General features: G+C 31.7%; 1 protein-coding gene and 1 pseudogene across 1 annotated transcript; both read left to right on the forward strand.

The window, feature by feature from the left end:
- The first annotated feature begins 7,845 nt into the window (after window positions 1–7,845).
- LOC149209940 (F-box protein At5g49610-like) lies at window positions 7,846–8,952 on the forward strand. Its single transcript, XM_089398822.1, has one exon. It carries the CDS (start codon window positions 7,846–7,848, stop codon window positions 8,950–8,952), a length of 1,107 nt encoding a protein of 368 aa, XP_089254948.1.
- Window positions 8,953–13,264: 4,312 nt separating this feature from the next.
- Window positions 13,265–14,005, forward strand: LOC149209941 (uncharacterized; annotated as a pseudogene).
- The last annotated feature ends 3,441 nt before the right edge of the window (window positions 14,006–17,446 follow it).

The raw sequence follows: 17,446 nt of genomic DNA on the forward strand, positions 1-17,446 counted from the left end.
ATATCTCAAGAGGGACATAAATTTGGCCACAAACTCATCCATAAAAAGTTGTTCCAATCGTAGATTGTGAAATTATTTTTCCTTGAAGTCATAAAATCGCTCAGTCAAATATTTTTCTTTAAAATATCTCTGAAAGTCTTCCCATTTCACCTTTTTTTAATCAATTGTGTGTACAAACCTAACCTCTTCCCACCATTGTGTGGCCTTACCCTAGAGCTGATAAAGTGCTAATCTTTCCTTCAGATTATCATCGTATTCATAAATCTGAAATTTTTTTGTTAATGTTAATTATCCACGCTTCAACAACTTCCTCCAATTCTCCATCAAATATTGGAGGTTGTATCTTCCCAAACTCCCCTCGTAACTCGATTTTCTGTTTCTTACTCTTGATGGTACGACACATTGTCAGATTCTTCTTTGTTTCCACCCTTATCTTGTTTTGAATGCTGAGTATGACTTCCTTCTAGCACATTTTCACCTCCTTGCCTTTGGCCGTCATTCTAGTCCTCATTATTAGAACTGGGTATTGCGGTTCTATGATTCTGACGATCTAATAAGATATTCAATGTTCACTCCGGATCTCGAATTAATCTTTCGTTTTCTACCCATAAACTAGCCATCTTAGTTCTCAATTGTTGAACTATTTCCATAAACATAACAATGGGGTTTTGATGGTTCTCTTCTAATTGCACCCACACTTCTGAGTTAGCACCTTCACCAGATGTATGGTTGGGTTTCATTATCAGTCTACTAGGTTGTGTACGTAACAAAATTTATTTCTGTTATAGTAACCCCTTAATAGCTATATATCAACTAAGGTTCTATTTTCATTAACCCATTTTTCATGTCGGAGTTACATTGTCCGATTGGAAAAACATTAGATTGTAAGTTATGAAATACATTGATGCATTTCGGGTTTTGCATTATCGAAATTTCTTGAAGCTAACATATAACTATCCTTGGGACATGCTTCTAACAGGAACAAGCAATCTGAAGCATGGCCACTTCTCCACTGTGGATCTCCCATACACTAAAGTGACGACTCTCCTTTTATGCATGGAAGTTAGGGTAAAGGTACCCCTCCCAATCCATTGTTTGGTTTGTCATTCAAACCTTTTGTCTCTCCAGGCAGCCTCTGCAACTCTTCAGAAAATTTGGGTTTTCCTTTAAGAATGGTCGAGGAAATTCCGGCGAAGGTGCCAAGGTAAACTTCTCTTCACCATAGTGTAGAACCGTAAGGAAATCTAAATTAATTGGTCTTATATCTAGATTGGAAACTTATTTTGTCTGGCTACACTTACAGGGTTGCTAAACAAAGAAACTGTGGTTCCTCCAGTTCATGTTGCCACCGACGAGTAATATATTTTTCCATGGTAATTTGTTTTTCTCTACAAACACAACATGCAATTTTCTTTCTTTTCAAGAGAATTACTTCTCCCAAGGTAATAGTTTTTGGTCTTTGTTTATGTTTATAGATTAAGGCCTTCACTGCATCGCTAGCTTTAGAATCCAACATCCTGCTTGACCACCATTCCATGTTACACTTGAAGAACTCCACTATTTCTCAGACCTAAGTGTTGAGGTTTTATTTCTCTTTTGTTGAAGGGTAGAGGAACCATCATTCCTTGTGGTTCTTGGTAACGATTCTTCTGACAAAAATGTACTAGAAGTTGCCGCAATTGGGGTTTATGATTTGTTACTCGATTATCATTAATGTTGTGGTTCATTAATTCTCACAGTTCTTGTAATCAAAACATCACAGTTTTTATTTTTTTTACATTGGCTCGACCACCAAGTTTAAATGCTCAATTCTTAACATTAATAGTTAGAATGTGATTGGCGATCATTACTCAGACAATCCTAGCATTATTCTATATTATGGTTAGGGTTTCAGTTATAATTTTGATTACAATGTTTGGTTCTATTTGTTTTCGTCCCTACAATGTTTAATACTTATTTCTTTTGAATAGTCTCACACACGCGATAGAGAGACATCCACGTCTAAGCAAGGTTGTTTCTATGCCCATGTGGTGTTGGGTAATACTTTCTTTAACTACTAGTTGGACTGTTCTAGGTCACACCTATCGGTGGTCCTTTTGAACTGACCAGAATTGACACTATTAAATAAATGTATATCAATTTCTTATGGCAATATGATTCCATTCCACACAGGTAATTTATACTATTGTAGAATTTGTTTTCAGATAGACTCACACATTTTTTTTTTACTGTTTATAGGTTATCATATACAGTTCTATCATACCGGTCTAACCATTTATGGATTCTTTCAATCCTTAGTTTCCTTTTATATTTTTCTATAAACAGATATACCTAAGAAGTGTTTTTTGACTTTTATGTCATTCTTACTACTGTTATACTACATAAAATATAGTGCTTTTCCTAGTGCATTGTTTACTCACTGCTACCACGTGTTTAATATGAAACCCTGCCTCTTATTTACAATTATAACCTCGTCTATCTTTCCAAAACAGAATACATACTCATTTCATTCATTACATAATCTCTACTTATTCTTGTAGAACATTAGAGAAATCATTAATTTCAGTGGTCTATGAAACAGAGAAATAATTTATTCAAAAAGTTAATACTTATTATTTAATCTCACTTGTCATAGAATCTGACAAGGAAATTGATATTTTAACCACCCAAACAGTGAGTCTAGCAATCACATCTAGGCCTTCCGCTGATCCTCTTGGCTTCCAGAGTAGTTAAAGATGAAACTATTACAGGACCTCATGACTCTAGTCCAGTTCAAAATGACCTTATCCAGGGTTTGCACTACCTTCTACTAGGTTTGGAAGACCCCTTTATTTTCTGATAATGTCTTGTCATCCTTTCTCTCTCTCTCCCCCTAGTTGAGAGAAACTTTTTCATTTTATTTTTCCTCGAGGAAATGGTTAGATGTTTTCCTTTAACAACCTGGAAGCCAAGATCCTCCTTCAAGTTTTTCATGTCTTTCCTTAACTAAGCAAAATTTAACAACATAATAAAAAAAATTAAACACAATTTTCTTTTCCTATATTCTTTGCAAAATGTCTTTAAACTTAATACCAAATTGTTTCATGAACTCGAGTAAAAGTAAAAATGAGAATAAATGTTGGTAAAAGTGAATGCCAAGTGTCCCATGCTTAGGGGTGTTACACTGGATATATAAAATTTAGCAGCTATACACATAATTGAAGAATACCTTGGACTTTCCATGTATAATGAAGAGGACTTTTGCAAATAAATAGAAATCATAACAATTTGAAAACCTAGATGTATAATAAAGAAAATTATAGTCATTTAAAACAATACATTTATATGAAGAGGGAAAATAAATAAAAGCCTTAACCATTTCAATCTATGATGAGAAAATCTTAAATGTACCAAGACCACTGAATGTGATATATATATATATATATATATATATATATATATATATATATATATATATATATATATATCATGGTAATAAAGTTATTTTAATACTTTCCATTATCACCATATTATATGAAAGAATTATGATGCATTATGAAAAGAAAATCTTAGTAGTTTAAAATTGTGCATTTATATGACGAAGACCCTCGCTTGATATGGTAAATAAATATGCATTTCATGGTAATAAACTCAATATTTAATGGTTTCCATTATCTTCATATGATATCAACTAATTATGGAGCTATTCATATTGATGCATGACAAATCGTCGTTAACACTCAAACTAATAATTTCACTTCAAATACTAACTAGTGCGCAAAATGATTACTGAAAGAGAATTTAATTTGCCCACCTTCTTTTCGTAAATTAACATTGAATTTTTTTAAAATTGTGCATTTATATGACCAAGACCCTCGCTTGATATGGTAAATAAATATGCATTTCATGGTAATAAACTCAATATTTAATGGTTTCCATTATCTTCATATGATATCAACGAATTATGGAGCTATTCATATTGATGCATGACAAATCGTCGTTAACACTCAAACTAATAATTTCACTTCAAATACTAACTAGTGCGCAAAATGATTACTGAAAGAGAATTTAATTTGCCCACCTGCTTTTCGTAAATTAACATTGAATTTTTTTGGTGATAGTTTCTATAACTTTGCGAATAACACTTACTTCGCCATATGATACAACCATCAAAGTACAATTTTAGCTGTATTTTAAAATTTAAATCACTATAAGTACACACAATCATGGCTCGACGTCGAAAATACAATAACACGGATCCCAAATGAAATGAATGATAGATCATACATAGTTGAGTTAATTATTTTCTACACCATATTTTTTTCACGACCTTGCTTATATATATCAGAATCATTCCATCCATGCGATTTAGAATAACTCTCAATGCAATGCTTGTAGTCTTGACAAAAATGGAAGGGAGTGTCAAGATGAAAATCGCAGAAGAGACTGTGAAGAGATTAACAGAAGATTCGTTGCTCCAAATTTTGGCAAGAGTACCGAGGAAAAGCATCATGAAGTTCCATGTAGTTTCTAAAAGGTGGCGTGAAATGTTTAATTCATTAGAGTTCAGATGACAAGTGTCTATCTTAACAGTTTCTACAACCCCTGCTTTTCTTCTTGTTCAAGAAATGAAACCTTATTGTTTCCTTGAAATATATGGATTAACAAACAAAGTAGTTACAAATTTCACAGTCTCTCTCTAGACTTTCTTCCAAGCATTGTTGCCATTGCGGCCTGATGCAGTAGCTTAGTTTGTTGCAGTGGAAAAGATGAAAATTACATATGCAATCATGTGACCAAAACCTAGATAGAACTGCTTGAACGTCCTGAACATAATTACACAATATTCGATTTCATTTCTCTATCTTTCGATATTTGCGCTAGATGTTGTACTCTCATCATGGAAAGAAACTCTACAGTAGACAGTGATACATCACTGGTTGAGATGTACGATTCCAACACTAATAAATGAACTCTATTGAAGATCCCTGCAGGCAATGTAATTCAGCCTCGAGGAGAAGGAGCATATTCAAATGGAAAATTCCAGTCGATAAATGATGTACATGATGGGCAATGCTTTAACATAGTTACTTTTGACGGGGATTAGGGACAATGGAGCACAATTGAAGGGTCATTGAGCTTTAGAGCTAAACTGTTATTGAAATGTTATATTCCAGTGCAACATATTATTAAAGTGGCTGGCTTTGAACGGCATATGGTTGTAGTTTGTGATTATATATGGACACTAAATGCAGATGAAGTCGAAGGAGAGAAATGGTCAAAAGCATTTGATGATGATTACGTGATGACATCTACTTACATTGCAGTCAATCAGAGTGGTTCTTGTTTAGCCTTTTATAATATTCAATAACATATTTAAATTAAAATTAAAATATTATTTATTTAATAATTGTGTGGACAAATTTATGTATTTTAGAACAAGACTTCGAAAATTTTAATTTAATTATCAATATTATCAGGTGGATAGTAGTGATTTAATCTCCACATAATATTCTAAAATATTCTTAGTGGTATTCATAAATCAATGTCTAAGATTTATTTCCAAAGTAATTATGCTCTTTTTTTCTTTTTTAATTAAATTGATTAATTAAAAAAGAACATCACATGGACAAGTAACATATGAAATCAGTTATGGTTTTGTGGGCATGTGATATTGATTAGCCATAGCGCATGATATTTTCACAAAATCTATTTACAAATTATGAATCTTCATGGTAATCTACTTAATCAAGAATGTGGTTACATATTTTTTTCAATGTATTTATGTTTAACTTACATATTAATTCTTTTTATAATTAATTATTATTATTATTTAAAATAAAGTTATAAGTTAGTTAATTTTTATGATTTTTTTAATTTTAGCAACATGAAATGTATTATGAAGTAGATGATTTGATGTGTATAATAGATTTATGGTTATTAGTATTTACCAACCATTTAATTTATATGGTTGCACTAGTTCATTAGATTTCATTTTATATGGGTTTCAAGGTTAAGAACACATGTTTTCTCTCAAGGGGGCTAGAGTTACACTTTTTTGAATTTAACAAATTAAACAATTGTGGTGAGCTGAGTTTTCTGTCTCACAAACAATAGAACCTTATCACCCAATTTGACCTTTTCCTTAACCATGACTTTAAAATAAGATTATATATATATATTTTGATTGTAGGAATGTAATTTTATATGAAGAAAATTATTTTATATATATATATATATATATATATATATATATATTGATTGTATGAATGAAATTTTATAGGAAGAAAATTTGAATAATGTTATCTAAAAAAACTTGTATATTTTATTATTAAAGATTGAATTATCAAATTTTAGTTTAATAATGATATGAGAAGTTCCAATGAAAAAAGGTTAAATAAAAATATTAAGGTTTAATTTAATAATTGAATGAAAAAAACATTAAATAAAAATAATATGAATGGGAAAATTTTAATGGGAGATTTTTATTTTCTTTTATTTTATTAAGTTTACATGAGCTTGCAAAGACATGGATAATTATAAAATATTTAAATTTACTAAGGGAAAAAATTAAATGCAAAGGTTTTATTTATTATTATTATTAAATTTAAATGAGTTGTATTTTACCAATATTTTAATCCCCTGATTCTTTATGCCTTCTACATCCACATCTTCTTTTCCGTAGCATCACTTTACTTTAACTTATACTTCTATCGACATGTATTTGCACCTTTTTGGTGGAAATGCTAGTATTATAAATAACCTAATAAATATCATATAACTTAACAACAATAACCTCACAAAATAAGAATCCAAAAAAATGTAAAAAAGTGTAAGTAATTGACTTAAGCAATGTAAAACCCTCCATGTATAATGAATTTTAACTTTGCAAATAAATAAAAAATTCTAACCATTTAAAAAGCTCGATGTATAATAAAGTAAAAATTGTAATCATTTAAAACACTACATTTATATATGTGAAAAAAATTTGAGCTCCATAATGGAAAGAACCTTAGCAAATAAATAAAAGCCTTAACCATTTAAAACCCCAAATGTTCCCTAAGGAGAACATTGGCAAATAAATAAAAGCCTTACCATTTAAAATCTCACATGTATGATGAAGATAAAATCTTAGCCGTACCAAGACACTGAATTGATATGGTAAATAAATAAATAAAATAAATTAGTATTTAATTCTTTCCATTATAATCATTTCATATCAAAGACTTACGATGTATTATGCAAAGAAAATCTTAGCCATACCAAAACCCTGGCTTGATAGGGTAATAAAGTTATTATTTAATGTTTTTCATTATCATCTTATGATATCAACTAATTATGGAGCTATTCATATCAGTGCATGAAAAGAAATTTGGGTTAACACTCAAAGTAGTAATTGGCTTCAAATACTAACCAGTGCGCAGAATGATCACTGAAAGAGAATTTAATCTGCCCGTCTGTTTTTCTTGATGATAGTTTCTATAACTCTGCTCGTCAAAGTACAATTTTAACTGTATGTTTAATGACTACAAGTACACACAATCTTTGCTTGACGCGGAAAGAATGATTACTAAATTGAAATTGGATTTTCTTGACGATAATTTCTATAACTTTGCACATAAAACTTACTTCGTCAAAGTACAATTTTAACTGTATTTTTAATGACTACAAGTACACACAATCTTTGCTTGACGCACAAAGTACAATAAAGCGGGTTCATAATGAAATGAATGATAGGCCATAAATAGGGGAGTTAATTATTTTCTACACCAGATTTTTTTCACCCGCTTGCTTATATATATAAGAGTCTTTCCATCCATGTCATTTAGAGTAAGTGTCAATGCAATGATTGTAGTCTTGACAAAAATGGAAGGGAGTGTGGAGATGAAAATCACAGAAGAGATTGTGAAGAGATTAACAGAAGATATGTTGCTCCAAATTTTGGCAAGATTACCCATGAAAAGCATCATGAAGTTCCGTGCAGTTTGTAAAAGGTGGAATGAAATGTTTAATTCGTTAGAGTTCCGAGGGTTAGTGTCTACCTTAGGGGCGGTTTCTACAACCCCTGCTTTTCTTCTTGTTCAAGAAATTATGAAACCTTATTGTTTACTTAGAAATCTATGGATTAGCACAGAAAGTAGCTACAAATTTCACAGTCTCTCTCTGGATTTTCTTCCAAGCCCCGTTGTCATTGTGGCAGGATGCAAGAGCTTACTTTGTTGCAGAGGAAAATATGAAATTTACATATGCAATCCTGTGACTAAAACCTGGATAGAACTGCCTCAAGGCCCTGGACATAAATACAGAAGATTCGATTTCGTTTCTCTAGCTTTCGATATTTGCCTTACATGTTGTACTCTCATCTTGGGAAGTAATTCTACAGTAGACAATGATTCAGTGGTTGAGATGTACGATTCCAAGACTAATAAATGGACTCTATTGGACATCCCTGCGGGCGATGTAATTCGGCCTCTAGGAGAGGGAGTATATTCAAATAGAAAATTCCATTGGTTAAATGATGTACATGATGGGCAGCGTTTCAGCTTAGTTACTTTCGATGGGGACAAGGGACAATGGAACACAATCGAAGGGCCATTGAGCTTTAGAGCTGAATTGCTATTGAAACGTTACATTCCAGTGCAACATATTATTAAAGTCACTGGCTGTGAAGGGAATATGGTTGTAGTTTGTGATTATATATGGACGCTAAATGCTGATGAAACAGAAGGAGAGAAATGGTCAAAAGCATTTCACGATGACTACGTGATGACATCTACGGACATCGCAGTCAATGAGAGTGGCTGTGGTTTAGCCTTTGATATACTGGCCAGCAATGTTGCAGTTAGCAGCTACGAAGGAAATTTGTTGCAGCGAATAGAGTTCGACGAACTAGCAGATAAACCATTATCAGAATATAAGAATTCTCTAATTTCAGTGCGCGCCTTTCAAGTAAACAATATTTGTTGGCCATAGGATAGATAGCTTTCAGATTAATTTTGGCATGCTTTGTTTTGCATTGCACTGTTCCACACGTTGTAACCATAGAAAACTCCTCGGGATATCTTGGGATGTTTAAAGGTTTTCAAAATTGCTCTAGTTTTCGTTAGCATTTAGCACTATGTAGATATTTTGTAATGTTCTAGTTTGCTTAGATTTGCTGGTTTATGTTCAAGTTTGAAAGTGGTCACTAGCTGTCAAATGCAAGTTTTTATATTTCACTTCCACTTTGTATCGTTTAGCCGTGTCACTCTTTTTTCTTGAAGGCTGGGTAGGTGGAAAGGGATGATTTTATTTTGTAAGTTTTTGTGTTATAATGTTGTTTTATTTTAAATGTATAGTAGTTTAATTTTAAATTCAATTAGTAAGGATGATAACTTTACAATATATAATTATTATTGGTTTATTTTAATATGGTATTTTTTAAAATAAAAAATAATATATTCTATTTATTTTTATATAAAAAATTTATGACAAAAATATATAGAGAAATTAAATAAGTATATAATTGTGGTAATAACTTGTTATTTATGATTTATAATTTTAAATTTATATGAAGATATTTTTTTCTACAAAACTTTACATATAAAAGAGTGGTGTAGTATAGCTTATAGATAAAATGATTTTTTTCATGATATTTTTTCTAGTTAATTTAAGTAAAATCGGGTAGATATTTTTAAAATCTTGAGTTTAAATTGTTTAATAAGTAGAATTCAAGTGTCCCAGGAGATTTTTCATGGTATTAATTTTGTTTATGCATTCAAAAATGAACATTAAAAACAAAAAATCACATTTTTCCTGGAAATTATTTTACTCAGATTCTGTTAAAATTTTTACTTCATCTAGCCTAAAAGAATTAGAAACCTTACAATTAGGGAATTCGTGATTGAGAAGTTGTGGATTAATTCATAGACAACATACAAACAGGAATTAAACACATCATAGACACCTCAAATAACAATTATAAAGGTTAAAAAATATATAACCATCTTATCAAAATATAATCCACAATTTAAGGCATATTTATATATTACTATCTTCAAAAATTTGCAATGTCAAAGTGTTAAAAAGAAAATTTCTAGGGAATGTGTAAGTCAAATTCCAAGTCTAAGTGACGTGGACTGCGATTGTGCAGACTCCTCTTTTTATTTTCCATTACAGACTAGTCGACACTACAATCCAGTAGGTCTACAATTTAAACATTGCATGCCCCACTTGCAAAAATGAAGTATCTAATGGCACCTGTATATACTTGTAGTGAAGTATCTAATGACCTAATTGACCCAAAATGGAATACAACATAATGAAATAGATGAGAATTATCGTGGCTTACCACCTGACTTACTCCAGTGTTGCAATAACAGTCGAGTCCGTGCAAGTGAAAAAACCACTGCAAACCGTTGCGTTTATGATTTTAAACGCCTTCGCTCTCAACCATAAATTAGGTGGAGCGTCTTGTTAGCCAAAGCAGCTTGCAGAATCCTCCAACAGAACCGATATATCGTTGTCTTCTGCAACTTCATAGATAAAGCGAGAACTGGTCACCAAAATGCAACGGGAGAGGATAGTCCCAGAGATTTTGGAAAAATAATTCAAATGAGCTCGGGAGGATAGGTTGCAGTGGCATTGAAGTGAACGACTTATATCCCCAAAATTCTTGTACATTGGGGTCCTCCAATGTGCCCTCTGGCTTGACATCCTATCTCTCTCTGTCTTTGGCAATTCTAAATTTTATATTGATTGGGCTAACCACAGGGGTTCCCTAAATTCTCCAGCTTTCGAGATTTGGAAGTTTCCAATCAGAGATCTGTGAGTGGTATTTTTTCATTTTCCTATCTAAATTGAGTTGTTGCTCTGTCTCGGACCGCATCATCTTCCAGCGGTTCTGCGCTGGCTCTTTGACAGGTGAAGCTTCCATCCCATTATAACATGGCTCTGCCACTGCAGGGTTCTGTCAGGGTTCTATGTTGGGAGCGAATTTTGTTTTTTGATTGTGTTGGCCTTATGACAGTTTCTACAACATAAAGGATCTTTGTTCTCTGATCCTCTATGTCCTCTGATACCAGGCTACTCTATCATGTCTGTGGACTTACAAAAGTTTGGTCTGACTAAATATATTTTCTCTGTTTTCTCTGTGGCCATTTGTTTCTGAAAATATATGATGACTGGTCTGAACACATCTATGCGATTGAGATTTACTCTTTTCTCTCTGAAAGGAAAAAGTAAATAATTTACATGTGGTCTGAACACATATATGGCGATTGAGATTTACGCTTTTCTCTCTGAAAAGAAAAAAAGTTGGAATATTTGGTCTGAACACATCTATGGCCATTGAAATTTACTTTTTTTATTTCCGAAAGGGAAAAAAGTTGCAATAACATTAAGGTAAATGACTTACATTTTGTGGGCAAGTTTTCAAAAATTGAAATAGGAATCTAGGCATCCTTATAGCTCTGACTACTTGCATTGAGTAATATTCACATTGCTCTGCAGGGATAGGCAGATGTCCAGAGGCATTCTCTACCAAGGTCACAATTTTGGGTGACTTGCTGGGATTTTTATTTTTTATTTTTTTTCTCAAATCCCAAAAATTTCTACTGGATTCAATCAAAATTTTACCAAAATTTCTATTATTTTCCAAACAAAACCTGATTAAATTAATCTCTATCCACATTGCTAGCTATGCAACCATGTTCAGATATATAAATATATAATATATTAGTATACAAATTATCAGATTCTAATGGTTTTAGAATGCAATAACCTAAATCAGAAATGGGAGGTCACTTATATATCACTTATTGCACTGGATTGGGGTATGAGAAGAATTAAAAAAAAAGGTGAAAAACAGAAACATAAAAAATCTAGTGGCACGCTAGGTCCTAAACCTTGATCGCTGTAATCCCTATTTCCAAAAATTTCAAGTAAATTTGATCCCTATCTTACAAAAATTTCTATTAGACATAAGAAATATTAATTTCTATACAACACTTAGTACTATTGCACATAGCAATATTATTATTTCTATACAACATTTAGTACTATTGCACATATTTCAATTATCATGTATCTATGGTCAGATACTGTAGCATGAAATGTTGTTTAGCAACACGAATATTGACGATCATTAACATAGCTTGGACCACAGGGAATAAGAATCCGGAAATATATGTCAAAAATGAGGTGCAAATGGATGACCTTTACGTTAAGCAATTTAAAATCTTGCATATATAACATAGCTTGGACGTGAGGGAATAACAATCAGAACAAAGATGTCAAAAATAATGTGCAAAGGGTTGGCCTTTAAGTTAAGCAATTCAAAATCTTGTATGTATAGTAAAGAGGACCTTTGCAAATAAATAAACATCCTAAGCATTGAAGACCGTGGATTTCAACCTGGATATATAAATTGTAGCCATTTAAAACAGTAACATCCTAAGCATTGAAGACCGTGGATTTCAACCTGGATATATAAATTTTAGCCATTTAAAACAGTATATTTATATGAAGATGAAAACCCTGGATTTCAACCTGGATATATAAGTTTTAGCCATTTAAAACACTACATTTATATGAAGATGACCTTGGACTTTACATGCAAATAAAAAAAATCTTAACCATTTAAAAAACTCGATGTGTAATGGAGAGAAAATTCGGTTTACTTTTACCTTTATATGAAGAGGACCTTTGCAAATAAATAAAAACCTTAATGATTTAAAATCCCAAATGTATGATGAGAAAAGCATAGCCATTTAAGGTACGTTTCTATGACAGACCTTGGATTGGTACGATAAATAAATATGCATTTGACCTTAATAAAGTTACTATTTAATGCTTCCCATTATCATCCTATCAAAGAATTTATTGTTTCCCATTATCATCATATCAAAGAATCATGGTGCGATTCATATGACAATTCTTAAAAACAAGTCACTAAGCCAATCATTGGCTTATTGCATGAAAATATTAGCATACATGTCCATGCATCATCATGGTTTCTTTGGTAGTGGCCATAGATCGACTCGGACATGGTTTCTCTGGCAACGTTCATGGCTCGACATCATTGCAACTTTATTTATCTCACAGCACTTCTTGGACTTCAACCCTTCATTCAATACGTCCAAGTACATTCATTCAATGCCCCAGTCCCCGTTCAACATTTCAAATTAGTAAGTGCCGCCCAAAATTTTGAATTCAAATTGGATAGTCCCGCTCAACATAAATGAATAGTCCCACTCTATTTCCATTTTCTCCAGCCAGAAGATGTTGCCCGTATCCCTAATGAGAAATGTGTCAACTGCAATTGAAACATTGGAGTCGGCACTCAAGCTCATGCGCAAGCTGCAGTGGAAATTCAAGTGTGCCTAGAGCTTCGGATTTAGAGCGCTCGGTATCGAAATGGAGTGAAATGAATTATAGAGGAGTGCGGAAGCGTCCGTGGGGAAAATACGTGGCGAAGATAAGGGGATTCGACGAGGCATGGAGTCCGTGTATGGTTGGGAACATTTGAAACAGGAGAGGAGGTGGCCATGGCTTACGATAAGGCTTCCTTTGCCATGAGAGGTTTCAACACCATTCTCAACTTCCCCCTTGAAATTGTTTGCAAGTCCTTCAAGCGTCGTCAGGCCCACACCATTTTAACGAATCCACTTACTTCCAACCCAACTTTTCCACCGGTTTCTTTGAAATCTTCTCAACCACATCTAGTAGCCAGCTTCATTCTAGTATTCCCACCTTGGCGCTTGAAACGTACGTCGTCGATAGGCTCGATACTTGGAGAGAAAGAAGGGGGCCCCGCCAACGTCTACCCCTGTTGCTGTCGAGACTCATATAAACCAAAACGTTAACAATGTAGCGAATTATTCCAATACAGAAGTCGTAGTCTCAAGAAATGTCGATTGTATTGTAGTTGGAGGCTCTAGATGTTGATTACATAAAAGTTCAAGGACAAGGAAAGTTCATATTAGACCTACTTTTCTTTAGGTTATATCATAATTTCTTTGGAGTTAATTTGTTTTTATTTCAATAAATGTGTAAAATTTTACAGTTTCCAAAGAATTAAATTTTAAATTCAATATGTTAGGTCACTCTCTATGGAATTTATATGAGCCAGTTTATTTGTGGATAGCAGTGGACTATCTCAAAATTGGTGTAACAGGTTTCCCTAAGAAAAAAAATACACGCAAGAAATTTTTTTTTGGCATAATTCTTTTGAACATAGTCTTATTGTTTGGCCTAATTCCGACTCAAAAGTCTTTTTTCTAAAATATGCCTATATATAAAGAGATAAGATTTAGTAATATTAAATATAAAATAATGTAAATAAAGTATAATTAGATTTAGTAATGTTATATATAAAATAATGTAAATAAAGTATGATTTAATAATATTATATGTAACATAAGTTTTAGTGGTTGTTTAATTAGTAATGGTTTTGTAAAAAAAATAGTGTAAGGAGATGTTTAGTGTTCAAACCCCTTAATTACTAGTGCATGTTGCAACAAGAGCATAGCTATACAAAATCCTATGTCAAATGAATACAAGACTAACTTGATGAGATTTTTTAATATATATTTCACAATATTAATTATAAATATTTATTAATATATATTAACTATATTGTAAATTAAAGCATCCCTCTACAATATAAATAGTTTTGAAAATTTACATTTAAATATATTATAATCATTATAATATCTCTCACATATATAAAAATATTATAGTAAATATTATATATATTATATTAAATGGTTAACTAATTAATATTAACTATATATTATATAATATAGTACTAATATATAATATTATATTAATTAAATATTATAATAATATATGTTAATATTAATATTGGGGAATGGATGATGAATATGATAAAATAAAAATAAAAAAAATATGATTGATAAAAAAAAAACTAATTATTTAAAAAAAATAATAAAGTAAAAATATATAATAAATAAAAGGTTTTTAATTTTTTTTTTTAATTTAATGTTTTTGTAATTTTTTTTTTTTAAACATTAATGTAAATGTGTGTACATATTAGTTTTTTTTAATTGCGTAATATAAATAATTAATATATATGAGATAGTATGAATAAATTCAATTATTAGAATGATGCTCATATCTTATTTATAATGATAATATTTACATGAAATTGCTTTTCATAATATTTAAATTTCCTTTTACTTTAATCATGACTAAATAATTATGTTTTGATAAAGTGTACTTAGTTATATTAAGTTTATCTACTTATTATATTCATTTCCAAATTGAGGGAGTAAACTACCATGTTTTACTAGTTTAAAAGTATGATATAATGGTTTCACCTAATTATCATTTTTTTCCTTAAATTACAAGTTTGAATTACAATCACATATGATAAATTTACTTATAATATTCATATTCACATCATTTGAATTCATCAAGTTACCTTTAAGTACGCATTTTGAAATTAAATATAATACACGAACATATATAAAATAGAAAAAGCCCCGAGGGATAGTTCTAATGGTCGAGTTCCTGTTGTTAAAGCACTTTCCCAGTTTGGGAGGTCACGGGGTCAAATCTCCTTGACGCCCTCGGGGTTAGGCATGTTAAGATTGGACGACGGGCAGATCCCTTTGGGTGGATCTGCCCTAATATTTTCCCGTGGATGTAGCGGCCACTCAATAACCGTGAACCACAGCTTAAAAAAATATATATATAATAGAAAAAATACATAAACATATATATTGAGAATAAATTTAAGCATGAGTATACAAAGTGACTAGGCTAAATACTATTAAACACTAAAAATTATATGACCTTGTCTTTGAAACAATGAATGACTAAAATCACACATTATATTTCACACATAGCTATGTATTCATCAACATGCACACACATACACATTGCGTTCAACTATTTCTCTATAATATAGAGTTTCTCAGATCTAACTTATTCCTAATTTAGGAGGAGATGTTGAGATAATATCTCATCCATCTCCAACAATTCACAAACCAAATTTTAATATAGAATGTAAGCATTAACTCTAACTTCCCCCTTAATGCTTACATTACAAAAATTTATTGAAACCACCCATAGACACCAAAACACACATTCATTCATTAAATGGTTAAACAATTTTGGTATCAACATAACCTCCGTCAAGTTGTCTTATAACCCTCGTAACTTTGTATTCGACAAGATGGATTCCCTAGTTCCACTCTCGCACTCCTAAATCTCAGTTCTCCCGAATTCAATTATTGAACAACATTCACAAGTTGTAGCATAACCTCACTAGAACACCACTAACATGTCTTCAACAACTAATGAGGATTCCTTCGCTAGATCCACAACTTCCAAACTAATTGGACAACCATCCATGTTGAAACTTTTCACTGAACTGTAGTTGTCGTAAAAGATTTTGAGAGGTTAAATTTCTTCATTGAGCTCATCATCATTAAAATTCAATGAATATTCATTTGTTTCTATGTTCACTAATTATTTTAGTTTCCCATTTAATAGATCACATATATGCTTTTTACAATTCCATGTTGTATGTGTTATGCAACCAGCTCACAAAAAGAGAGAAAATATAGATCAACAACTTCAAAATTAGCCTCTTCGAGGAAGAAACCTCCTTTACATTACACAAATGAACAATTCTTGGATGATTCAAATGAAAAAACCTTTTTTCTATATATAGGAGTATAAGGGGTCAAAATAAAATCAGAGCTGACATAACAATAATAATGTAAGGGGACAAAAATATCAATAGCGGGCTTCTATGCGGCACAATAATAACAATATGGGGAAAACATGGGCACTACAATAACAATAAGGGCTACAATGACAATAATAATGGGGGAACACATTAGTATTATAGGGACCTAACATGCCCCTTTCCTTCAAAAAAGTTTTGTCCTCAACACTTGAGTAGTTTTGGATGCTTCTATATAAAATTATTATCCTCCCATGTGGAATCTTCAATGGTTAAGTTCTTCCACTTGATGAGATACTCTTAAATTGATCAATTCCACAACTGTTGAATTCTTATTTTTGTGATTGCTTCAGGTTCTAATATGATTTTTCCTTCCTCGTCAAGTTCTGGCAATATTGGTTGAACTAGGAGCTTGTCACCTATAATCTTATTTAAGCATGAAACATGGAAAACTAGGTGCACTCGGGAAGATGCAAGAATCTCCAATTTGTATTCCATAGTACCAATCTTTTGCAACACCTTGTATGAACCATAATACTTTGGTGATAATTTATTATCATTCTTAGCTTGCTTGAGGGACATTTGTTTAATGTATGGTTGTAGTTTTAGAAATAACCAGTCGCCTACATCAAAACGTCTTTCGTTGTGATGTTGATCTTCCTGTTGTTTCATTCTATTCTGCACCAAAGTGAGGTTATCCTTTAAGAGTTGAAGAACTTGTTGTTGATGCTCGATGTGATCTTCCACTGCTTGAACCTTAGAAATTTCTCT

This window comes from Pinus tabuliformis, chromosome 1_2 (genome assembly GCF_031772625.1).
Source record: "Pinus tabuliformis cultivar Carrire ecotype Pingquan chromosome 1_2, CPIR1, whole genome shotgun sequence".
Classification (NCBI taxonomy): domain Eukaryota; kingdom Viridiplantae; phylum Streptophyta; class Pinopsida; order Pinales; family Pinaceae; genus Pinus; species Pinus tabuliformis.

Bases quoted from the DNA above. Each gene is read 5' to 3' on its own strand.
- LOC149209940 (XM_089398822.1), top strand. From the start codon at position 7,846: ATGGAAGGGAGTGTGGAGATGAAAATCACAGAAGAGATTGTGAAGAGA.